Raw genomic sequence first — 17,981 nt, forward strand, 5'->3', positions numbered from 1 at the left:
CCCTGGTGGCACAGTGGTTGAGAATCTGCCTGCCAATGCAGGGGACACGGGTTTGAGCCCTGGTCCGGGAAGATCCCACATGCCACAGAGCAACTAGGCCCGTGAGCCACAACTACTGAGCCTGCGTGTCTGAAGCCTGTGCTCTGCAACAAGAAAGGCTGCGATAGTGAGAGGCCCACACACCGCGATGAAGAGTGGCCCCCGCCTGCCGCAACTAGAGAAAGCCCTCGCACAGAAACGAAGACCCAACACAGCCAAAAATTAATTAATTAATTAATTAAAAAAACAACAACAAAACTTATTAGGATTTTTCTAGTTATCTGTAAAAAAAAAAAAAAAAAAACTACACTGAGGTATCACCTCACACCAGTCAGAATGGCCATCATCAAAAAATCTACAAACAATAAATGCTGGAGAGGGTGTGGAGAAAAGGGAACACTCTTGCACTGTTGGTGGGAATGTAAATTGATACAGCCACTATGGAGAAGAGTATGGAGGTTCCTTAAAAAACTAAAAATAGAACTACCATATGACCCAGCAATCCCACTGCTGGGCACATACCCTGAGAAAACCATAATTCAAAGAGTCATGTACCACAATGTTCACTGTAGCACTATTTACAATAGCCAGGACATGGAAGCAACCTAAGTGTCCATCGACAGATGAATGGATAAAGAAGATGTGGCACATATATACAATGGAATATTACTCAGCCATAAAAAGAAATGAAACTGAGTTATTTGTAGTGAGGTGGATGGACCTAGAGTCTGTCATACAGAGTGAAGTAAGTCAGAAAGAGAAAAACAAATAATGTATGCTAACACATATATATGGAATCTAAAGAAAAAAAAGGTTCTGATGAACCTAGGAGCAGGACAGGAATAAAGACACAGACGTAGAGAATGGACTTGAGGACACGGGGAGGGGGAAGTGTAAGCTGGGACGAAGTGAGAGAGTAGCACTGACATATAAACACTACCAAATGTAAAATAGCTGGTGGGAAGCAGCTGCATAGCACAGGGAGATCAGCTTGGTGCTTTGCGACCACCTAGAGGGGTGGGATAAGGAGGGTAGGAGGGAGACACAAGAGGGAGGGGATATGGGGATATACGTATGCATATAGCTGATTCACCTTGTTATACAGCAGAAACTAACACAACACTGTAGGCAATTATACTCCAATAAAGATGTTTAAAAAAAATGTATTGAGCATCTAGTATATGTACTCGGCATGGTGTGTTCATCAGTGAATTAAGATAGATCTGGGCCGTGCCCTCATGGGCTTACATCTAGTAGCTAGCTGACACAGTTATGGACAGGGCTAAGATCCAAATGAAAATCTGCTAACTCTAAATTTCTTCCATTTTCTATTTCACATGCTTCCTCCCAAATAATTTGAATCAAAATGTGTGACATTCCTCAAAGGTTACTTTAAAAAGTAGACCATTTATCCCACATATGAATTATAGGATGGAGAAAAGAGGTAGGGGTTGTTTTTTAAGCTTCTATGTTGCCCAAGACCTAAGGCGGCCCAGCCATGGTAAAATCCCCTTGTATCATACAGCCTTAGTCAGTAGAAGGGATTGGAAAACCATTGTTTTCATATATTTAAGTTTTCAGTTATTTAAGAATTTACAGTTGACCCTTGAACAACACAGGGGTTAGGGGTGCCGACTGACCCTCCACACAGTTTAAAATCCACATAAGATGTATAGTTGGCCCTCCATATACCCTGTTCCTCTATATATGCAGTTCCTCCATATCAGCGGTTCTGCATCCCTGGATTCAACCAACGGGGATGGTGTAGTACTGAAGTATTTACTCTTGAAAAAAATTTGCGTATAAGTGGACCCACACAGTTCAAACCCGTGTTGTTCAAGGCTCATCTGTATATTGTTGAAAATGGCATGAGTTCATTTCCCTGCATTGCTAAGTAGTAACCTAATATTCTATAACCCTGTGAATCCGACTCTCTGATAACTGTGCCTTTCTGGTGTCTCATGGTCACAACTCAGAACAACTGTTCTCATTGTAATGCATTGTTAAGGGAGTAGATTAAATCTCAGCCTCTCAGTTATTCCAAGCAATTGGTTGGATTTTTCAGAATATTCAAAGCCTGCTATCTTACGTTTTACTCTCTTTTCTAGACAATTAATTTTGGCAAGCCCATAGGAAGAGCTGTCATGGTCAATAGATTCTGAGTTTTCATTTGTTTTCAGATCTTGCTCCTAAAAAATTCAGATTTATATGTATTTATCCAATTTTGACTCTTACTCAAGTGAATTTTATGTGATCATTGTTACATCAGTTAAGACTCTTGGTTGGAAGTAAAAGAAAGATCCATTCGATTGTGATTAAGCAAAAGGTAAGTTTCAGTGTAACTAACTAGAACCTAGTTTTTCTTTCTCCATCTCTCAGCTTCCTGTCTTTTGGGTCAGCTCCATTCTCAGACAGACAATCCCCACATGATCCTAAGATGGCTGCAGGAATGCCAGCCTCACAGACCCTTAAGTTCATATCCAGTGGAGAGAAAAAATATATCTGCTGGTGGCATTCATAAAAGTCTTGAAATGTCCTTGAATTGCACTGGTTTAGGTCAGGTACCCACTCAGAAACACATGTGCAGGCTGTCTTGGGCCTGGGTCATGGCTCCACTCTTGATGTAGGGATCAGAATGCCACTGAGACATCACAGACTGAGAGTGGGGAAAGGGTAAATCCCCAGAAGGAAATTGGAGACTGATTCTTCAAGGAGAGGTAAAGAAAAATGATGGAATGCAATGATTAACACTGCCATTGACGGCATTGGATGATTATAAGCATTGGACCAAACCCAGATTCTTTTTAAAGGATACAGCCATTAACCAGCTTGGATAGCTGTCCTTGAACTCAGCAAATGTCTGGGTAAACACAAGGATTAGGGTTTCTACTTAGCCTTAAGGACTAGAAAAGCTAATAGAGACAGTAAAACCTGTTAAAGTAACTCTTCATTAGGGAAAGTGTAAGCTTGAGTAGGCACTTGGGAACTTGTTTGTAACTAAAGGAAAGAAAGATTATTTTCTCTTACAAAACTGATTTATTTCTTGTTGCTTTAGCAAAGGAAGTATTTGATAAAGTGACAAGATAATACACATTCAGTGCAATAGTGTGATGGGGGAGGTAGGAATGGAAATACAATTTAAACTAAGGTTGCTAACAAGAAAGAGATCCTTGGGACACTGCGTGGATAGGTGCTCTAATATTAGGCATAGATAGAAAAAAATCATTTTGGACAACTGCTACTCTTATTAGGGAAAATACAACAGCCATTTACGGTCACTTTATTTCTTACCATTTTGGGTGGGATGTTTGAGATGCTTATCAAAATGAAGTTAACTTTTGACAATGTCAGTTAAACCCAGATTTACTTGAAGTCATATGAGTGAGGTGTCTCTTGGTAAAAAGTGACTGAAACCCACATCAACCCACATTCTTTTTTGCTTAGGCAAAAAAGAATCTATGTTGGAAGGCTCAGATAGTCCTGAGATGGCAAGGGCACACCTGGGCCTCACAGATAAGGAATCAGAGATTCAAACACCACCCAGAGTCTTCTCCTTTAATCCCTTATCTCTGTTTCTCTTATGCTGGCTTTATTCCTAGGAATTATGCCAAAAACAAATCGAATGTTCCACTTCTCAATTTGTCTTAGGGAGGGAGTAAGCCTCTTTGCCCAGGGCCAGTTTTTCAAATCCTGAAGAAGGACTCTCATTGGCCTGGTTTAGGTTCTCTGCAAACTCAGGACCAAAACACTGTATTTTGATCAGCCCTACTTGATATGGTTACTCATCTCTAGTCCAATTTGCTAAGGCCAGGAGTTGGGACTCCCTACAAGATGTTTGGGTTAGAAAAATAAGCATTTTCCAGAAAAAAGAGGATTGAAATGCTAGGTGAACAAAACCAGAGATGTTCACATCAAACATCCAATTTTTTTCTTAACAATAAGGAATATTAATGCCAATAAACGTAATTATAACTTTAACAAGTAGAGAGTTACAATTTCAATGCTAAAGACCGCACACCAAGATAAAATGCTTGGCACAGGTAGATAACCCCAACGTTTCACAAGTGGTATCAGGCTTTGCTCCCTGTCTACCCTTGTCAGATGGCCGCCCTCCCCTGCTGAGATCATGTAATGTCTGCTGAAAGTCAGAGCTCTGCTCAGATTTCCTAAAATGAATCCTAACCTTAAGGAGACCTTGGAGTTCTATGTGCCACTCTGGGACTCAAGATCAAATCATCTTTCACCTGCTTTTGACCTTAAGTTTCAATTCTAATAATCAGACCTCTGCTTTGCTCATCTTTACCTAAGCCAAGTTTCCCCCTCTCTCCGTCCTTCCACTCTCCTATGTGACATAGGCATAGCCACAGCCCTTCACAGACATGCTTTTTAAAAGGAGCAGTGTGCAAGATCTTGGTTTCTAAGTACCATTTTCCACTCAAAGGAAACAGGAGTCCTTAGAAATGGCTGATTCCAAAGCTAGAGGAGGGAAGTACAAGAGGAGCCTGAAACATCTTATTGTACCAGCAAATAAAGAGGCGCTCCAAACTGATGGGGAATGTCAAAGAGCTTGTAGGGCTCCTTATCTTAACTGAATTCTTAGCAGTATATAAAACTATTAATCTCATCCTCCTTCTTAAAACTCTCATGTCCTCTAACTTCTGGTCATTTTCTCAATAACAGCTCCTTCTAAGAGTCTTTTCTGGGTATCTCATTTTCTGCCCACCTCATAAATACAGGTGTTCCTTGGGGTTCTGTCCTCAGCACTTTTCTCATTCTATTCCCTCCCTGGGTGATCTTACCTAATCCCACAGCTTCAATTATTATATAAACAGTGGCTCTCAAATATATACTTCCAAGTATATTTATGTGTAGGTAGCAGAGGAGAGATAGATTTAGCACAGACAACTCTCTTAAAGCTCCAGAACCATAAGTCCATCCAACAGCCTCCTGGATATCTCCACTTAGTTAACCCACTGATATCTCTAAGATAACCTGTTAAAAACTGAAGACATTTTCGTCATCTCATCTAGTATTCTTTATTTCTATTACCGATACTACCAACATCTGACTGTCTAACCAAGAAAGTCTGGGGTTATTCTTTTTTTTTCTTTTTTTTTAACATCTTTATTGGAGTATAATTGCTTTACAATGGTGTGTTAGTTTCTGCTTTATAACAAAGTGAATCAGTTATACATATACATATGTTCCCATATCTCTTCCCTCTTGCATCTCCCTCCCTCCCACCCTCCCTATCCCACCCTGGGGTTATTCTTAATGTCAGTGCACTTCAGCCAGAGACCACCAGAAACACATCTCTAGTTGAACAAACTGAATTTACTCATTGTAGTGAAGGAGGATACACAGCCTAGGGAACCCCAGGACTCAGAAAGAGAGTGTCTGAAGGAACCTATTAGAGAATTTGAGATTTGGTTGAGTGATTTGAGAGAGGGCTGAGGAAGCAGGGGTCTGCTCTAGATCGGCCACTGTTGGAAAGAAGAGGCATTTTATGATTGGCATCTCAATACATCTTATCTACAGGAAGGACACCCCAGAGCAAGGATAGCACTATATATTGGTAAAGAAGTAGCTGTCACTCATTTTAGCCGGGAGAGGGGCAGGGTGTTTTGTGTTTTGTGGATGGCACAGTGACCCTGTTTTTGTCTGTGCTTTGACAAAATTATCAACTGGACTTGTTTTGTCTCATGTTGTGATGGTCTCAGAATAATCTTATCTGATGCTGGTATTCTGTGAGATTCTTATGCCAACAGAAAATAACATGGCCTAACTCTGAATGCCAGGTCAGCTTCTGGATGTCAACAGCTGCTTTTTTCCCCTCTTTCTCATTCATTACTCTCTGTCATTCACATATAAATTTCTTACCAAGTCCTATTAATTTTACTTCCTACATATCTCTAGAATCTGTCCCCTTCTCTCCATCTTCTTTTCTGCTTCCCTAATCCAGGCCATTATCATTTGTCATCTGAATTACTACATCAGTCACCCCACATTTCCTCTTGCTCCTGTTCCAGTCCATCCTCTACCCTCCCCCAGTTAGCCAGAATGAAGTTTCTAAAAATATCATCCCTGCTTAAAATCTTCTTTGGTTACATTATCAGTCATGTTGCTAACATTTAAATGGTAAAATTAAAAATCACTGAGGTTAGCACTGATATAAAACTTTTCTTTTCTCCCTAAAAGGAATTAAGAAGGGTGGAAGAATTTATTTTTACACAAGGAATCAGCTGAATTTGGACACTATTTTGATATGCCTTATGACTCAATACAAATCAACAGAGTGACATGACTGCTAAAAAACAATGCATTATTGTTTTTTTTTTTTTACAATGCATTATTATTGACACCATTAGCAGAAGTATATTGTCCAGAACAAGAAAATGATGTTCAGTTCAGTTCTAGGTAATACATTTTAAGAAAGACATTATTTTAAAAATATGTCCAGAAGAGGGCAACCAGGACAGGGAAACCATGTCATATGGATAATCAGAAAAAGTGGAGCTTAAAGAAAAATAGGGATATGACAAGTATTTTCTAATATCCAAAGAGCTGTCATATATAGGAGGGACTAAATATATTTTGTATAGTTCTGAGGACAGGATCAATTCTGAGGATTACAAATCATAGGAAGATTGATTTCTACTCAGTATAATGAAACACTTTCTAATAATCGGAACTGTCCAATAATAAGTTAGCTGCCTGGAAAGGTAATGAACTCCTGGTTACTAGAAGGGTTCAAGCCAAAGCTGAATAACTGTCTGGAAAGAATGTTATAAAACAGGAGTTGTCAAACCATCTGTGATAAAGGTACAGTTTTTTTAATCCATTGTGGTCCAATACTTTTATAAATTATAATAAAACTAAATTAGTAGAATGAAAAGAAAAAAATTAAAAGTAGAAGCTCAAAAGTTTTATTACCTAATTCAATGAATATAAACTTAAATTTTAATAAATAGAATTAGAACAAACATAAAGGAAATAAAAAAGAATGATAAAACTTGTTCATTGAACATGTACATTTAGGATTAATAAAGAAAATTTCTATAACTATTAACATTTTGTTGTTCTTCAATTGTAACTGAAAAAAATTATGAGTGAATTAGCAGTTTTCTAGATTATCCAATATATGCATACTTTGAATAAATACCTTGCATATCAATATTTTAAAATTTTAATATTTTAAAACACCGTGTGCCAAATGAGCTTGTTTCTTTCTTGTTAAAATATCTACAACAGGGCTTCCCTGCTGGCGCAGTGGTTAAGAATCTGCCTGCCAATGCAGGAGACATGGGTTCGAGCCCTGATATGGAAGATCCCACATGCCGTAGAGCAACTAAGCCTGTGAGCCACAACTACTGAAGCCCGCGTGCCTAGAGCCCGTGCTCCGCAACAAGAGAAGCCACCGCAATGAGAAGTCCGCGCACCACAACGAAGAGTGGCCCCCACTCGCCGCAACTAGCAAAAAGCCCACGCGCAGCAACAAAGACCCAATGCAGACCAAAATAAATAAATAAATAAATTTATTAAAAAAAACAATTTAATCCAGGTTGGATTGACGACAATGGTACTTTCAGGGAATGATGTACATCTAAACTACTTCTATGAGATGTTTTAATATCATTCATGGGACTTCCCTGGTGGCGCAGTGGTTAAGAATCTGCCTGCCAATGCAGGGGACACGGGTTCGATCCCTGGTCTGGGAAGATCCCACATGCTGCGGAGCAACTAAGCCTGGGTGCCACAACTACTGAGCCTGTGCACCTAGAGCCCGTGTTCTGCAACAAGAGAAGCCACCACCTGCAGCAACTAGAGAAAGTCCATGCGCAGCAATGAAGACACAATGCAGCCAAAAATAAATAAATTTAAAAATATATATATCATTCATAAGAAAGAACTGAGTTAAAAAAAAAAAACACCTATGGCTCATACCATAAAAAAAAAAAAAAAAGAACTGAGTTTATAAAGGGATGATGATGGGAATGGAAAAGAGAGGTTTTAAAATAATTTCAGCATGCTCAAACTATTCATTTTTAACTTTTGTCCAAAATGAAGGGAGTGATCCTGTAATTTCAAATTTTATTTTAAATTCTTCATTAGTTGCCAGTTAGAACAATGTATCCTGTAAGTCTATAATTAAACTTAAATCATCTTTTGATGAAATAAATGGATACCACATCTATGAATTTACTGTCTGGACATTCTTTTAATGGAAAATAAAATTCAAAGCATTCTATCAAATTAATAATAGTTTGATGATAACTTTTTGCAGATGTGCAACATCAAGATAATCACCTCTTCCACTGACAACTGTTAAATTATGGAACATGTAATCACAATCTGTAGAAACCCTGTTCTTCCAGGCGTCTACATTTTGTTTTTGCCCTTTGATTTTATCTTCCACTGAAAAACACCTTGCATTCCTCCTATGAGTGGACAAATTCTGAAGATTAAAATTCTGAAGATATCAAACAAATTAATAACTCTAGCTGGCCAGTTTATATCTAAAAAGTTGGGACTAAGCTGGTTTCTTGCAATGATGCTAAATATTCAAATATACTCAATAGAATTTTCCCCCAGGTAACCATCATATCTCAGCATGAAATCATAGTTCTTTATGATGTTTCCCAATTATCACATAATAAAAAGAGTAATTTCAAATTATTGCATTAGCCTTTACATAATTTATAATATTTACTAAGTCACTAGCACACTTTAATTCAGTTGATAAGCTTTTTATACTAAGACTTTCTGAAAGAAAGAAGTGGTATGTTAACTTATATTCTGGGTCAAGGTCCTTAATTTAAGCAACTACTCCAGAATGTTTTCTTATCATTGCAGCTATGCATCTAATCGTATTCCTACTCAAAATTTCAAACCACATTCACTGACAATGTAATCTTTCACAGCTTTCTGTTGTTTACAGTTAGTTATGTTTGTCAGCAATGAAGCTGAAAAAGAGAATTCTTTGGACTTGTCTCTGATTGTCTAAGGCTTGGAGTTGGGGAGGACAGACAGCAAAAGGGGCAAGAGGTCAATCTGAGGGATGATGGAAATGTTCTCTATCTTGCCAAAGCAATCGTAAGAAGAAAAGAGCTAGAGGAATCATGCTCCCTGATATCAAAAGTCATTAAACCCTATGTTTAAATATGTGCATTTTATTGTATGTAAATAACACCTCAATAAGGTGGATTTAAAAAATGGTTCTCCAAGAAGCAATCTTCCCCAACTAATCTAATCTTCAATGACTGCTTCTTTTCCTGAACTTGAACGATGGTACTCATCAGTTGAGTACTTAACATCTTATTCTGGCCTCCAATTGTTAAGCAGACCATGCTGCCTTATTGTTTAGCTCTCTCCCACCCCCCCACCCCACCCTCAGCTAACCAGTGTGTGTGGAAAATGGTATTAAAATATATGGTTTAATTGAAGGAAATTATCAGTTATTGAGCCTATCAGTGAGTGATCATTCAAGGAGAGCTGGTTTATAAGTAAAAGAAATTGTCCGAATTTCTTTTGTACATTGGGAAAGAAAATTTCAATTTCTTACTAAGAGCCAACCATACCATGTGCATTCAGCTCTGTCCTACAGACACATGATGATCTAAACGCAAAAGTAAATCAGTCAAGATTAGTGATTCCTATTGTGATGGAATGGCCATCATATTTGCTGCTTCTCTTTTCAAAAGGCAGAGTCTCTTTCCCCACTCCCTGAACCTGGGATGGCCTTGTGGAAGTGATGCTGAGCCAGTTCAAAGGCTTGGCCTTAAGAGACTTTTACAGCTTCCAGTCTTGTACCCTTGAGACCCTGAAGCCACGTGAACAAACCAGGGCTGGCTTGCTGGATAGTGAGAAACACAAAGGTCCTCTTATTGCCCCAGCTGACAGCCATTCAATCGCTGTTGACATATGGATGATGCCATCCAAGACTAGCCAGTCTCATCAACCTAATTAAGAACTTCAGATGTATAAGCCCAGCCTACACCAGAAGAGTACCCAAAAGAACTGTGAACTAAGTTGTTGTTTTAAGCCAATGAGTTTTGGGGTAATTTGTAACTTAGCAATAGATGACAAATACTCAAGGATTCATACAAAGTTCTCTTAAAAGACAGACCAAGTAATTTTAGACACTTATCAACAAGTCATTAAATCCTTAAAAGAAACTGAAAGTGAAGGTTGAAGCTGCCACATAAGGAATAGTTTATTTCTCCCTGGAAATATTAATCAGAAAATAAGGTAAAGTGTCTCTGAATAGACAACTAGTATGACTGAGGAAATAATCTAATGCTTTAATAGTAAGTGTATGATTTCAGGGGCACAGCCAGTGGAATGCTAGAGCTGGTTCACACCAACCTGTGAGATCCAATTATTAAATTTTCAGAAATTTTGTGAGCCAGTTGTTAAACCACTGGTAGATTAAATCAGCCATGATGAGTGTATTTACACCATGGAAATTGGCAAGCACTCCCAATCAGAGCCAGTTGCTAAACCTTTACTAGTATACCACTGGGCACATCTGCTATTGGAGGCAAATTTCATCAGTAGGTGTATACATACATATACACATTAAAACATCCTTAGGGTTTCCTTGGTGGCTCAGTGGCTAAGAATCCGCCTGCCAATGCAGGGGACAAGAGTTTGATCCCTGCTCCGGGAAGATCCCACATGTCGCGGAGCAACTAAGCCCATGCACCACAACTACTGAGCCTACGCTCTGGAGCCCTCGAGCCCACAACTACTGAAGCCCGTGCACCTAGATCCCATGCTCCACAACAAAAGAGGCCACCACAATGAGAAGCCCATTTGCTGCAACTAGAGAAAGCCTGCGCGCAGCAACGAAGACCCAACGCAGCCAAAAACAAAAAATATATATAAATAAATTAATCTAAAAAAAAAAAAAAGGACGACATTGGTTGGTTCTGCCATGATATATGATCTTGGGCAAGTCAATTAGTCTTGCTGAATCTGTTCTCATATCTGTAAAATCAGTCTGTGCCCAAAAATCATCTTTAAGGTTTCTTTCAGATCTACTATGCTATCTTCTATGATCCTAATGGTGGTAATTATACCTGGATGGCAATGATGGAAAAGGCCAATGGGAGCAATTCAAATGATCACACTGACCATGCTACTAACCACAAACTTTGCTCTAATTCAATACAAACTAAAGTGGTAGTATAGTAGTAATTAAATGTGTTTTGGGTTATGGAGGAGGAAGAGGTGAATTCTGAGTAGAGGGGAAAGAAGAGACGGTCTGGGCAAGATATTTTATCAATCAGGAATGAGATCTCATCTTTGAATCCACAGTGGCTTGAACTCTGTAGGTGCTTAATAAAATTTGCTGAAATGATTAGCCCTTGGATAAAACTTTAGAAGATACAATCCTGCTGAAATGAAGTTCTACTTGAGATTACCAGGTGTAACAGTGAGATTCTGCCTCAGTTTCTCCATCTAAAAACAGGCACTCATTTTTTAAGCAACATAACAAAAATTCAGGCAATCATGACTGTGAAGTATTTTAGGTTTCCTGCAGGAAGATGCTATATAAATGTGAGGTGATGTTACTAAATCTAAGTGGATGCCTTTCAGCAGAATTAGAAAACACAGTACATACTCTGAGCATTTCTTCCCAGTGCATTTAACTGGTTAACTTTCAAAGGTTAAACAGCACATTAGAAAATAGTAAGGGGCTAATAGCTGAGCTATAATAGGGAAAAATGTCTTTAGCACTGGAATATTTGCAAATTATTTTGGTAAAAATATTAGCAAGTAATTTTGAACTTCTGTGGAAAAAAAATCTAAGTAATCATTCCCTTTGCCTATAAGCAATGGAGACATTTATTTATGCCTTCAGCAAAAGAAATGGTTTGTTAACTTCTTGTGTTTATGCACTGATATCCAAGCTGACTCATTTCTGAATACACATCTGAAACTGGAAAAATATTCCTTGATGGAATTATCCCATCCAAAATGAAGGCACATGATGTCTTGTTTTCCTCTTTTCTTAAAAATTCTGGAATCTAATTAAGGTTGCTTCTGAGAATATGTGGAAACCACACTTTCTTTCAGGCATATCAACATCATTCCAGTACTAATGTTATTATGTGCTTAGCTGCAGGCAAATAAGAACTAGGGCATAATGTGACACAGTCTTTAAGGAACTGCTGAAAAACTATTCCCAGGAAAAACCACAGATACAAAATTCTCAAAATTCTAGACAATTTCAGGAGTTTCATAGATACTCCCAACCCCAAATCCCATTTACAGAATCCTTAGGTTAAAATCTTCTGCACTAATTTCTTTTACAAATCATATTAAGATGCTTGTGGTACAATGAATGTACCAGGCCATATTAGGCTCTAGGGACATGGTGGTACACATACCCACTGAGGGTCTTTGCAAGTCATGGAGTTTACAGTCTAGTAGGGAAGATGGACATTTATCAAATAATCACACACACGCAAAAATGCCTAATTAAAAACTTTGATCAAGTATAATGGAGAAAAGAATTACATCTGACCTCTCTTCAGACACCATGCAAGGAAGAAGAGAATGAAGTGAAATATTTAAAATGCTGAGATTAAAAAATCCACCAACCTAGAATTCTGTACCCTGCAGTATTATCCTTCAAAAGTAAAGGATAAATACTTTCTCAAACAAAAACTGAGGGAATTTGCTGCCAGTAGATCTGCCTTGGGAAAACTGCTAAAAGAAGTTCTTTAGAGAAAAGGAAAATGATATAGGTCAGAAATGCAGATCTACATAAAGAAAGGAAGAGCAGTGGAGAAGGAATAAGTGAAGGTGAAATAAAAACTTTTTTTGGAACTTCCCTGACAGTTCAGTGGTTAAGACTCCACGCTCCCAATACAGGGGGCCCAGGTTTAATCCCTGGTCAAGGAACTAGATCCCACTAGTGGGATACTGCATACTGCAACTAAGAGTTCGCATGCCACAACTAAGGAGCCCACGTGCTGCAACTAAGGAGCCAGAGAGCCACAACTAAGCAGCCCACCAGGGAGCAACTAAGACCCGGCACAACCAAATACATAAATAAATAAAAATAATAACGATGTATTTGATTATGCATATATACGCTTGTGTATGAGAAATGAATGACAACAATGATATAAGGGATAGAAGGGAGGAATTGGGATTATTTTGTTATTATAAGGTTCTTGCACTACCCATGAAGCAGTATAGGGTTATGGGGTAGTGCAAGAACCTTATAATAACAAAATAATCCAGCAGTACGGGGTGGACTTGGCTTAGTTGCAAATATGTATTGCAAGCTCTACGGCAATCACTATAAAAGATTAAAAAAAAAAAGAAGTATGAGAAATATGCTAAGAAAGGAGAGAAAACAGAATCACATAAAATTATTATTTAAAACCACAAAAGGCAAAAAAGAGTAGAAGACAAAAATAAGAACAAAGAACAAGGGCAACAAATAAAGAACAGTAACAAATATGGCAGATAGTATTCCAACTATATCAATAATCACTTTGAATGTCAATGGTCTAAATGCACCGATTAAAAGACAGACATTGTCAGAGTGGATCAGAAAACAAGACCAACTATATGCTGTCTGCAAGAAACCTACTTTAAACATAAAGACACATATAGGTTAAAAATAAAGGGATAGAAATGACAACAACAAAAACCAAACAACCCAATCTAAAAATGGGCAGAAGACCTAAATAGACATTTCTCCAAAGAAGAAATACAGATGGCCAACAGGCACATGAAAAGAGCTCAACATCTCTATTAGAGAAACGCAAATCAAAACTACAATGAGGTGCCACCTCACACTGGTCAGAATGGCCATTATCAAAAAATCTACAAACAATAAATGCTGGAGAGGGTGTGGAGAAAAGGGAACCCTCCTCCACTGTTCATGGGAATGTAAACTGGTACAACCATTATGGAGAACAGTACAGAGGTTCCTTAAAAAACTAAAAATAGAACTACCATATCATCTAGCAATCCCACTCCTGGGCATATATCTGGGGAAAACCATAATTCGAAAAGATACATGCACCCCAATGTTCACTGCAGCACTATTTACAATAGCCAAGACATGGGAGCCACCTAAAGGTCCATCGACAGAGGAACAGATAAAGAAGATGTGGTACATATATACAATGGAATTTTACTCAGCCATAAAAAAGAATGAAATAATGCCATTTGCAGCAACATGGATGGACCTAGAGATTACCATGCTAAGTGAAGTCAGACAGAGAAAGAAGAATATCATATAATAGCACATCTATATGTAGAATCTAATTTTTAAAATGATACAAATGAACTTATTTACAAAACAGAAACAGACTCACAGATCTTGAAATCAAACTTATGGTTACCAAAGGGGAAACATGGGGGGAAGTGATAAATCAGGAGATTGGGATTAACATATACACACTACTATATATAAAATAGATAACTAACAAGGACCTACTGTATAGCACAGGGAACTCTTCTCAATATTCCATAACAACCTATATAGGAAAAGAATCTGAAAAAAGAATGGATATATATATATGTATAACTGATTCACTTTGCTGTACACCTGAAACTAACACAACATTGTAAATCAACTATATTAGAATAAAATTTTAAAAAAATAAAACAGCTTTCAATAAAAAGAAAAACTATCTACCAGGATGTTAATAACAGCATTCTTCCTAACAGGGAACAAACAGAAACAACGATTATGTCTAACAGTATGGAGTTAATTAAATTATGACAATCTAGATTATAAAATAATAGGAATCCATTAAATGAGAGTATTTACTGATATGGCAAAAAAAAATTCATGATATTAAGTGAAAAAGCAAGTTATAAAACAACATGCATAATAAATACAATTATTTTTGAAATATATTTATGCAGCAAAATAACAAGAAAGAAAAGTAGCAAAAATGTTAGTGTTGTCTTTGGCTGGGGCAATTATGGGTAATTTTATTTTCTATTTATTTAGTCTCTAATTTAAAAAAATAATGATGTATTATACTCATGGTTAAAAAGCAACGTCGGACTTCCCTGGTGGCGCAGGGGTTAGGAATCCGCCTGCCAATGCAGGGGATGCGGGTTTGATCCCTGGTCTGGGAAGATTCCACATGATGAGGAGTGGCTGGGCCCGTGTGCCACAACTACTGAGCCTGTGCTCTAGAGTCCGCGAGCCACAACTACTGAGCCCGTGTGCCAGAACTACTGAAGCCCGTGCTCCGCAACAAGAGAAGCCACCGCGAGGAGAAACCCGCGCACCGCAAAGAAGCGTAGCCCCCATCGCTGCAACTAGAGAAAGCCCCCGCGCAGCAACAAAGACCCAACCCAGACAAAGATTAATTAAAAAGAAAAAGAAAAAGCAACGTCATTAGAAAAGTTAAGTAGCTCAATAGATACTAGTTAAGTAGATACTATGCTCCTTAAGAAGGGCCCATTTTTTGTTATTGGCCTGGCAAAAAGTATAATGCCTCTCCATATGTAGTAGGGGTTCAATAAATGCTTAATGACTATATCAGTAGAATGAATACAATAACGGCCTCACCTAATTTCACTAGGTCATTTACTCTACTAGTCATTCTTACCTAAAGAAATCCACATATTGCCTGTTAAGTCACTATCCTTTGGTTGAGGAATGTTCAAATTAAACCCTATGTGAGAGTGCCCTCTGGTGGTTTCACTGACAATGCTTTTTATCAATTTGAAGCGTGTTAATCCACCTCACCAATGGAAGGAAATAAGAGAGTAAGAACTGGGTAGTAAGATTTTCATGAAGCTAAATTTATTCCATTTAAAGAAGCATCAGGCTTTATGTACTTTTTAAATTTCTGAAAAAAACAAACTGACCTTTCATAAAATGTTAGTCATAGTGGATAATAGGTTACTCCTCTGAGGTGGAGAAGCACAGGGGAAGTGATAGTGGTGATGAAATACGTACTTACTCAGCAACTCGTGAAGACCAAAATTCCAGGAACTACAGTGTTAAGTACAATGTACTATATTTCCAGTACAACAAAAACTAAGTTAATTCTCCAAAGCACTGACATGTGAATGTGTGGTTTGGGCATCTTACAATTGAGCAATCTCTATTTAGTAGATCCTTGTACTTAGAAGAAAATTTGTTATTTAATTAATTTAGTTTTTATTCTTCCTACTTTTATAACATGGCATATCTCAATCTTTGTAAAACTCTGGATATAAATCAACCAGAAAAAAACCTATTTTTGAAGCTATGTCACCAAACACAGCCAGTTCTAATATTTCTGATTATCAAATTCTATTGACTTGTTTTTCCTTTGATCTTTCCCCCCAAATGAATAATATATTAATGAAAAGAGCATAAACCACTTAAAAACACTTCCTTTCTGTAATAGAGGGTGGCCATTATTATTTTCTTTACTCTTTCCTATTCACTATTCCTTACATTTTACTCAACACTTGACCCTTGACCCTTCACCTTCCTTTATTCAAAGAACTAGATTAAGCAATAGACTTTGAATGTGAAATCATTTTTCACACCAAATTTTAAAATATCACAAATATTGCACAAGTTTGAATAAAGCACCTTTTCACCTTCTTAAGAAAGACTCCTCACCTCCTAAATAGAAATCACAGGGACATCAATGCTATTAAGGATCATATATAAGCTGGTAGGGATAATCAAAAGAATACACTACTAACATTTTTGTAAAACTAGTTTAGTAATATTAACATTTTAATCACAGAGTTGCATGTGCTCTGAAGCAAACATAATTTTTAAGACAGCCAGAAAAAAAATCTCAAAATGAATAATATTCTTTCTAGGAAAGCACATTCTCGGGTGAAACAAAACACCTCTTGTCATAGTGATGCCTTGTAAAAAAAGGCTCTGGACAGTTTGGATCCTGGCTCTCCCACTTGCTAGGTAGGTAGGTTTCAAGTCACTTAGCCTTATCTGTAAAATGGGGATGAGGCACTTTCTTCAAAGGATTATTGTGAGAATTTAATAATAATGTAAACTAAGGACCTAGCAGGTAGTAGAAACTGATGAAAATGTAACTAATTATTTCCTAGAGCCACAAAAAAGGAAACATTATAACATCATAACATCTATTTTTTCTGTGGATCTCATGAGTTTCTTTTCAAAGGCAGTTTAAAAATCTTCAGGAGAATCATGCACGTTTTTATTAATCATATTTATACTATTATTTGGCTGATAATGTAAAAGTACTTAATCATACTAGGCACACAAAAATAAATAGTAGACTTTAATAACTCAAAAGGAAAATAAAAATAGGCTTCCGTAAATAAGAATGTGAAATCCAGAATTACTTAATATATATAAAGAAATACACATTCTAATATATGAGAAGACATTTTATTATTTTACTATATAACATATTAGTGAATATACCCAATTGTATTTTCTCAAATGGCAAATGAGACGCAGGATAACATTTCTCTTTGATTCCTGAAAACCTCAATATCATCTGTCTTTTGGAGGATTCAGTTTCCTACGACGTCTATGATACCTTGAAAAGAAGAAAATATTTAAGATAAGATTATTTTAATAAAAATTAACTGTTTCTGATAGAAATATCAAATTTATATTACCCTGCTGTTTACTGGTATTCAAAAAAATCAGTGAAATCTAATACACACACACACACACTTAGACACAACTCAGGTAGATATCTCTTAATAATAAGTCACATTTTCCTGCTGTGAAAATTGTCTTCTATTAATTAAGCATTTGGAGAGTCTTTTTTTCAGATCTTGAGGTAGTTTCAACATGGCAATCTGGATGACTGTTCCTTAAACATTGTGAACATGGAGAACGTGCTCTATTAAAGTTTTATTCAAAAGGGGATGATCAGCTCTAAATGGAGGCCTCTAAAGCTGCAAGATCATGTTTTAATAATAAAATATGATGAGTAATATATATATGG

General features: G+C 37.3%; 1 protein-coding gene across 6 annotated transcripts in view; it reads right to left on the reverse strand.

Annotated features, from left to right (window-relative positions):
• MRPL42 (mitochondrial ribosomal protein L42) overlaps positions 1–17,981 on the reverse strand; it is a 63,563-nt gene that overhangs the window by 13,806 nt on the left and 31,776 nt on the right. For all 6 annotated transcript variants that reach the window (XM_082419161.1, XM_082419163.1, XM_082419158.1 and 3 more), the window contains one exon: positions 14,708–17,564. In XM_082419161.1, coding sequence (XP_082275287.1) covers positions 17,519–17,564 — 46 coding nt within the window. In that variant the 3' untranslated portion in view covers positions 14,708–17,518. The remainder of the gene's footprint in view (positions 1–14,707; positions 17,565–17,981) is intronic.

This window comes from Balaenoptera physalus (genome assembly GCF_965194825.1).
Source record: "Balaenoptera physalus genome assembly, chromosome: 13".
In the NCBI taxonomy this organism is placed as follows: Eukaryota; Metazoa; Chordata; class Mammalia; order Artiodactyla; family Balaenopteridae; genus Balaenoptera; species Balaenoptera physalus.